This window comes from Echinops telfairi, unplaced genomic scaffold (assembly GCF_000313985.2).
Source record: "Echinops telfairi isolate 266 unplaced genomic scaffold, ASM31398v2 ScPeMD7_7421;HRSCAF=8459, whole genome shotgun sequence".
NCBI lineage: Eukaryota > Metazoa > Chordata > Mammalia > Afrosoricida > Tenrecidae > Echinops > Echinops telfairi.
This window is the reverse complement of record NW_022111321.1, coordinates 11,678,283-11,686,641: the sequence shown is the minus strand read 5'-3', so window position 1 is coordinate 11,686,641 and position 8,359 is coordinate 11,678,283. Positions and strand designations below refer to the sequence as shown.

Genomic DNA, 8,359 nt, shown 5'->3' with positions numbered 1-8,359 from the left:
CCCCTCCCGAGTCTTCCAAAACGCTCACTGTCACCTAGCTCATTTTTGATGTTACTAGTATTTCTTTCAACAAAAGACATCTATGCTAATAGAACTATAGTCATCATTTTTTTTCCCTTTAGTTTGTACTTTCTGAGTCTTGCTTAAGAATTTTTGTATGCTACCCATTCTTCAGGTTTTTATTCGCTGAGAGTTTACTTTGTTTACAGAATATTATACACTAGTGATCTAGCTTTATAAGACTAAAGAATGAGTTGACATCATTTATTGTTACCTAAAAATTTTACATATTACATAATGTTTATTATTATTGACTGGGCAATCCTCTCTTCGCTGGTCTATAATCTTACCAGTGTATCAAGTTTCTATAGGTGCCCCAGTGGAGTTCCAAACCCTTTGTCCCGGGATCTGTTTACTGACCTCATTGAGCTGCTAACCACAAGGCCAGTGGTTCGAACCCCACCAGGCACTCTGCCGGAGAAAGACAAAATTGTCTCCACCCGGACAGACTTCCAGACTCGGACACCCTGCAGAGGGTCGCTATGAGCCAGAACCAACTAGAGGACGGTGGTGATGCAGTTACTGAGAGAATAATGCTAGAGCATCTTAATTGTTATGGTTTGAATAATTAGCTCAGCAGCAGATATATAGCCAGTTGCTTGTTGCTATTAAGTCTATTCAGACTCGTGGTGACCTCCCCACCCCACCCCTGCAGTAGGGTAAGACCATGCTCCATGACATCGGAACTGGTCTCCAGCCCTTTCTCCTGAGGTGCCTCTGGTCTCCAGCCCTTTCTTCTGAGCTGCCTCCGGGTCCATTTGAACACCTGACCTGGAAGTTAGTAGCAAAGCACTGACTTGTTTGTACGATCCAGGGACTACTCACCAGTTACACACAATCTTTTTGAAATCACCAGCAATTCTACACTGAAAATGTGGAGGAGGGGGGTAAAATAACTGAATGAATTGGGAAAACAAGTGCAAACCTAAAAATTTAACATTATTATAATTATAAAATATTAATTATATTACTTGAGTTAAGTTGCAGCCTCTGCAAATAGAGGAAAGAACTGGGAGGCAAAGGGTATTTAGAGAGGTCTAAATACAGGCCTGTACATTTGTAAATATACTTACATATTTCGGTGGGGAAATAGATCTATGTGCATATATTTATAGGTTTGGCATTAAGGTAACAGATGGACATTGGGCCTCCGCTCAGGTACTCAATGCAAGAGCATCTTGCTTTATTAACATGATGCTCACCTTCCCGACATGATCGCTGAAGATAAAATGGGTGCATAAGCAAATGTGGTGAAGGAAGTTGATGGTGCCCGGCTATCAAAAGATATAGTAGCATCTGGGGTCTTAAAGGCTTGAAGATAAACAAGACAAAGAAGCATCAAAGTCAAGATGGAAGAAGTACATCAGCCTATGTGATCATGAGGTGTCAGGTACCAGGCATCAAAGACCCAGAACAAAAAATCATATCATTATGAATGAGGGGGAGTGCGGAGTGGAGCCCCAAAGCCCATCTGTAGGCAATTGGACATCCCCTTACAGAAGGGTCTTGGGAAGGAGACAAGCTTGTCAGGGTGCATTTATCATTTCAACCATGTGCTTGTTAGTGTCGTTCAGAGCTGCCGATGAAACATACAACTTTCCTTTAGTTCTTTAATGCTTCCTTCCCCCCACTATGATGACCCCAATTCTACCTTACAAATCCAGCAAGACCAGAGCATGTACATGGGTACGAATAAGAGCTGGAAACACAGGGAGTCCAGGACCAATATTGAGAGTAGCCATGCCAGGAGGGGAAGGGGAAGGTGGGAGGAGAAAGGGGAAACCCATCACAATGATAGGTCTATAACCCCCTCCCAGGGGGATGGACAACAAAAAAGTGGGTAAACGGAGACATCGGTCAGCGTAAGACATGAAAAATATATATATATAAATTATCAAGAGTTCATGAGGGAGGGAGGATGAGGAGCTGATATCAAGGGCTCAAGTGAAAGAAAGTGTTTTGAAAATGATGAAGGCAACAAATGTACAAATGTGCTTGACAAGATGGATGGATGGATGGATGGATTGTAATAAGAGTTTTATGAGCCCCCAATAAAATGATTTTTTTTAATTGCAGCTTTTAAAGTTTTGGTGACATAGGTCACACAATATGTGCTAATTGAACATTTTTTATGCCTGCCTCTTAATGGCATCATCATCCCATTAATCGTGTTGTACAACTACCTCCAATTCGTGGTTTCAGAGTTCAGCTGCTGCCCGCCATGTCGGCTCTTTGAAACAACCAGCTACCCCGGAGGAGACACAATGAGGCTTTCCCCTCCTGCAAATGGTCACACTCTTGGGACTCCTCAGAGGCCGTCCACTATCGAGTCTCTGGTAGTCGGAATTGACGTGAATGCAGGCAGTTTCGATTTGGGGGGACTTTCCTCTACCATGAACAGAAACTGTCCGCTTCCTAAGGGGTGGCCTGTATCCTTCCCCTTCATGCTCTTCCTAACCACTAAATAAACTTTATCTTTATACCTTTGCTTATTCTAGACACTGCATACGAGTAAGAGCATACTGCATTAGTCTTTTTGTTACTGACTTGGTTCATGCTACATTTTCAGAATTCACCCATGTGGTGACTTGTCTTGGGCTTCATTTCTCTATATGGCTGAGTAATAGTCCATTGTGAGTACAATGGGAATACAAAATTCAAAAGTATTGTTACTGGGGTTGCAGTTCATACGTGCAGATTTATTCCAAAGAATGTTTGTATCTCTGTGGTCAGTGGACAATTGCAGGCAAGTTCTCTCAATAACACACTTGGTGGTGTGCCCTCATAAGAAGTGTTCCCATTGTGTGCCATGGAAAAAAATGATTTTGAGGTCAGAGCTATTATCAAAGTTTTAGCCAAACTCATGTGGACACCTTGCCAAATCACTGCAGCTCTCTAGCAAGTTGATAAAAATGCTGCCCACGTAAAACAAGAGTTTGGGAATGGATCAGAGGTTTTGAGGAACGTCAGCCAACAGGAGGAAATCTCAGCCAACAGGAGGAAGACCATCAACCTCGACGAACGTGGCTGGAGTTCAGAAACGCACGAAAGAAGGCTGTGAGTTCCCATGGAGGCCAAAGCTACTGTGGGTTCTGTCTCCAATGTTCAGCATTTGCCATTTTAAGGGAACAAGAATCTTGGCTTCAGAACATTTCTGCTGCAGTGGCACCAAAATGATTACTCAAAGATTAGCTAGCTCGTGTAGTTCATCTTCCCTTCAGTCTTTTAGGGAAGAATGAAGATAATGATGCCTTTATGGATCAAATCATAACTGGGGACGTCTTGATTTTATATAATAAACCAGATAAGATCCCATCAGAACAGTGGCTTCTGCTTGGCCAGTTAAAGTCAGGTCCGAGAGGTCCTCTCAGAAGGTGTTGGCCTCTGTTCGTTTGGAGATTCCCAAAGGGGAATCTTGATAGATTGTTCTCAGTGATCATGGGATGTTCGCAGGGACTTATGGTGAAGTAGTAAGAAAACTGAAAACCGTATTGATGTGTAAATGGAAGCTATAATGAGCATTACTTAAAGATACAAGTAAGTACCTGCAGCGGTCTGAATTATAGCACTATCGTGATACAGTGTATGTTGCAGTTTAAATCAGGGACCCAATTCTGGGGACTGAAGCAGTTTGGAGTGGGTGGGATGATCAAATGTCACCCCCCACCTCACCCCTTGCAAACAGTGCCCGGCCTGTAGTAGGTCAGATCACCTGCTATGGGACGACAGAATGTTGCCGCACCGCAGTTTAGGGTTAGTTATCAAAACAAGCTGTTGGGCCCAGGGCCTGCTAGCCAACATCCTTTCAACAGCCCCCAATCTCAACGTGCTGAGAAGAAAATTAGGGGATTTTCCCAATGGGTAGAGCTGGCATAAGATGGCCTAAATGAATCAATGGACAGAGTATTTGATTTGCGCCTCAGGCATCCCATAAAGTTTATGGACAGAGGCAAAAAGTATGGTTGACTGCTCTGCCCGAGAAGTGTAAATTCAGAAGCATTTATAGATAAGGAGCTATACTGTGATTTGACACTGAAGGGGTCTTAATGAGATATGGGAGGCGCCTGGATGTGATTAAATTGCCAATAAATATATTTAAGACAGCATTAAAAAATACTTTATTCAATGACTGCACACGGAACACAAAACAGCATTAGTCACCATGCGCCTGGCAAGTTAGTCAGCAACACGGAGACCTCTGCCTGGCTGAAAGCGACAGAGCCTCCTCGGTGCAACTTCACAACCCTGAAACTTTCGGAAGGTCCCCTCACAACCTTAAACTCACTTCCCTGATGAGGTCGGCAGTGTTCATTTAGGATTGGGTTGGTAGTGCTATAGCTGCTTTATCAAAACACATGCACATGTTTCAGAAATATAGTTGTACCTTAATATTTAACTCTTCGTGTATTTATTTATACGACACATTATTTCTCTGGGTTTTAAATAAATAGCTTTTAAAAGAAACTCAACTGGCAGCAAAGTTAAAAGTCCAAGATATTTCAGTTCATTCGCTCGACACGTTTAGACAAGGTTTGGGGCTTCTTCATGAAAGAAATGTGCGCACGGTGCCCTTGATGGTCCCTCTGCAAATAGGACATTTCCTTAGAGACGGGGCACACTCCTTGCAAACCACGAGATGGCCACACGGGATGAACACGACGGACACCTCCTTATCCATGCACACTTTACACGTCCTTTCTTCTTGTAGCCTCCTCAGCTGCTCTTCCACGGACAGCTCTGAGAAGAGAAAGGGATTTTTATTCAAAGGCAATTTGCTCTCTAATGAAAAGCCAAGAAAATAATGGTTTAGAGCACTAATACTATTTACCGGAGACATCCTCTGGGGGAGTGTATTTTATGTCCTGTTGCACTGTGGGAGAAACAGAAAAAGCATTACTGCACCAAGTCAGGTTGTGATTCATGTTTCAAAAATAACACTTTATACTGGACAGAGGGTCTAAATAATTGCCTGAATGCAACAAGTTCTTTAATTTCTCTGTGGATTTTAAGTTTTTCAGTGTAGAAGTCTGTAAAATTAATGGTCTATGTTTTTAATTTAATTATTTTCAATCATCATAAGTTATGAATGAAAGCATTTTCAATTTACCTAAAAATATCTCCCAAATAATTTCCCATCACTTACCAAATAAATTCTTATACAACATGGGGTCATTTTCTTGGAGGGAGTTTCTGAATATGGTGGCCGCGTTATTTCCTTTTACTAAAATAGTATCAATCAGTTCTCTTGCTTGCAATGGTATCTGTGTTTTCTGTCTAATAACATCATGTTCTTGTTCATTAATTACTCTGGCAATCAGTAGGCTATCCAAGATTGGAAGCACACAAGTCAAATGCTGGAAAAGCGCCATTCTGTTCTTCCGAATCAAGGACAGATCATCTTCACAGAAGAAAACAGAAAGAAAACAAACACAAACATGTTCAGCCTCGGCTCAAAAAATTCCATTAGCATTCATATACACAGCTGAATGAAAACCATCCATTAGCCTGAGTCAGTCAGCCTTAAAGTTGTGTGGTGGGTTTGGGGTGGGGATAATGAAGCTCCCTTTACCTAATCGGAACACTACATCAATAGTAATGTGATGTCTAATGCTACATGAATATGTACTACTACATACATGCTAATGTCACACTGAGCGAATTCCCCTTGACCTAACAGTAAAGCTACATTATACTAAAAGGAGTAATTCCTAATCACAATGTGAAACACTTTACAAGCATTAACTCATTTCATCCTCATGTTAGCAAGCTTCAAGCTAACACCAAGACAGATGAGAAAACTGAGAGCCAGTGAGGCAAAGCACTTGCCAAAGGGCAGGCAACTGGCAAAAAGTCAGATGATCGGGATGTGTGTTCCCAGGTATGTTTGCAGATGGCTACGCCTTTAACCAAATAAAAGTTCCTGTCTGTTCTCTGCGGTGTTGAAGGGCCTCTCGTCCAAGCTTGGGTAAGAGTGGCAGGAAGGTCAGCATTTGTCTCTGTCTTTGGCAAGAAAGAGGGTAATAATGAGAGCCACCAGAATGGGCATGCCCAGAAGAGAATTTTCAAGAGAGGCAACCGAGGAGCAGACACGGTTGGTACGGAGAGGCCTGGGGTGACCTCTCCTGCAGACTGGTGAAGCAGGCACCCAGGACTTATCTAAGAACACATACTCTGAAGAGGAGCTCTGTTCTTATAACGGACGGGTCAAAGGTTCGCCATCATTTGTGTGTTCGCTTATAGAAGCAGGCGGAGATACACTATGATATGAAAATGAGTAAGCCTCCCTGATCACACTCCAGTGTAAAGCAGATGAGTGTGTGTCACGGATAATTACCTACACAGTCAACTCAGAGTAGAACTACAAAGTAGAAGACTCTCTTTTCACTCCGCACATGTATTTTTCTATCAGCGTATACATGTTTCTATTGGCTAAGCAATTCAATCCTAGTTCAAGGGAAGAAACTTCAGAATTCAAATACAAAACATCAGAAAAATCTGACTAGATTAACTGACAAGTAGGTTTTCAAGAACTTATTCACGTGGAGCTGCTAACTGCAACATCGGTGGTTTGAACTGCAAACCCCCTGGTGGGATAAAGGTGAGGCTCTCTGCTCCAGTAAAGATTTAGTAGTGGAAACCCAAAGGGGACGTCCTACGCAGTCCGAGGGGGACAGTATGAGTCAGAATCCTTGGCAGTGAGTTTGGTTTGGGGTGATTTTATATACAGTCATATCAAATCCTTATAAGCACAGGGACTACAAGACTCAATAGACATACCTGATTTCTTTTCCTCAGCTGCTTTTTCTTTCTCCTCTTGTCTTATTTCGTCTTCTGCATTGAGTATATCTAAGACAAGATCACTCACAGTCTTATAATTCTCTCCAGTCCTTAGGATTTTGCTCTGAACCGTTTGTTTCACCAGCCTGCGACCGAAGCCCATTTCCAAGGCAGCGGTCACCACCGGTGTGCTCATCATGACCGTGTCTTCCGGAGGGTTTTCCCCGGGTCCAAAGTGAATAACTACAGAACCAAGAGTTCAACACACCTTAGGAAAATCTGCAATGTTTCTTTAAATTGAGAGGCTTTGCAATATAAAACCTACACACAATCCGAGAAATATGGGGCACTATTAAAGTTAGATGTGTTCAAGTCAAAAGAGTGACACACAGATTTCGTTACTGAATTAAGAAGATGAAATATTATATTCAGATAAAAACATGCATCCTTTGCTACAGCTCTTTTTTTATGGTGAGGTGCACGGTGTTGGCTCCGACCCAGAGCAGCAGTGTACACACCAGGATGACAACACTGCACAGTCCTGCACCATCCTTACAATTGCTCCTATGCCTGAGCCCGTTGACGCAGCCACCGCTTCCAATCCATCTCGTCAGGGGGCCTTCCTCTTTCTTGCTGCCGCTCTACTTTACCAACATGATGTCCTTCTCCAGGGACTGGTCTCTCCTGACAATATGTCCCATGCATGTAAGATGAAGTCTTGCCATCCTTGCCTCTAAGGCACACGCTGGCCTTAATTCTTCCAGTACAGATCCGCTTGTCCTTTTGGCAGTCCATGGTATGTCAACATTCTTCTCCAGCACCACAGTTCAAATACACTGATTCCTCTGCAGCCTTCCTTATGCAATGTCCAACTTTCACAGGCATATGATGCAAGGGAGAATACCATGGCTGGGGTCAGACACACCTTAGACCTCAAAGTAACATCCTGGCTTTCCAATACTCTAAAGAGGTCTTGCACAGCAGACTTACCACATGCAATATGTCTTTTGCTCTTAAAGCATAACTGGACATATATAACACTGAGCCAAATATATTGCTACTAAGCTTCCAGTTCATACAGGCATGTGTTTTTTGTCCAAGCGGAATACGCTGAAACATGTCTATGCAATCCGTGGAGGGCTGCAGACAAGTTCTCGCAGTAGTGCATTTGTCTTCGTGTCCTGCAAGCATCTTAAAAAATATCTAAAATAGTGGTGCCTGAGGGGATCTGCCGAACCAATCAAATTCAAGGCAGGGGGTCGCTCGGAAGGCTTTGGTGACTGCTTTCTGCAACTCCACAGGGGTAATCTTGACAGATTTCCCTCCAGAGACACAGGATGATAATGAGACTTTTTATGAAGAAATATTAAGAAAATGAAAAACGGAATTTGTGAGAAAAAAGGCAGGAAAGTTGTGCCTAGGTGGTTTTTAAAAAAATATATATATATATAAATCATTTTCCCAGGGGTTCTTATAGCTCTTATATCAATTGTATCAAGCACATGTGTACATATGTGGCCAT

General features: G+C 42.6%; 1 protein-coding gene across 1 annotated transcript in view; it reads right to left on the bottom strand.

Moving 5' to 3' along the window:
• Nucleotides 1-4,161: 4,161 nt before the first annotated feature.
• The window catches only part of LOC101655890 (baculoviral IAP repeat-containing protein 3), a 16,139-nt gene continuing 11,941 nt past the window's right edge, over nt 4,162-8,359 (bottom strand). Inside the window, exons 6-9 of the mRNA XM_045297734.1 lie at nt 6,838-7,080; nt 5,204-5,458; nt 4,889-4,930; nt 4,162-4,797 (exon numbers count right to left, since the gene is read on the bottom strand). Of these exons, the coding sequence (XP_045153669.1) occupies nt 4,604-4,797; nt 4,889-4,930; nt 5,204-5,458; nt 6,838-7,080 (734 nt within the window). The 3' untranslated portion in view covers nt 4,162-4,603. The remainder of the gene's footprint in view (nt 4,798-4,888; nt 4,931-5,203; nt 5,459-6,837; nt 7,081-8,359) is intronic.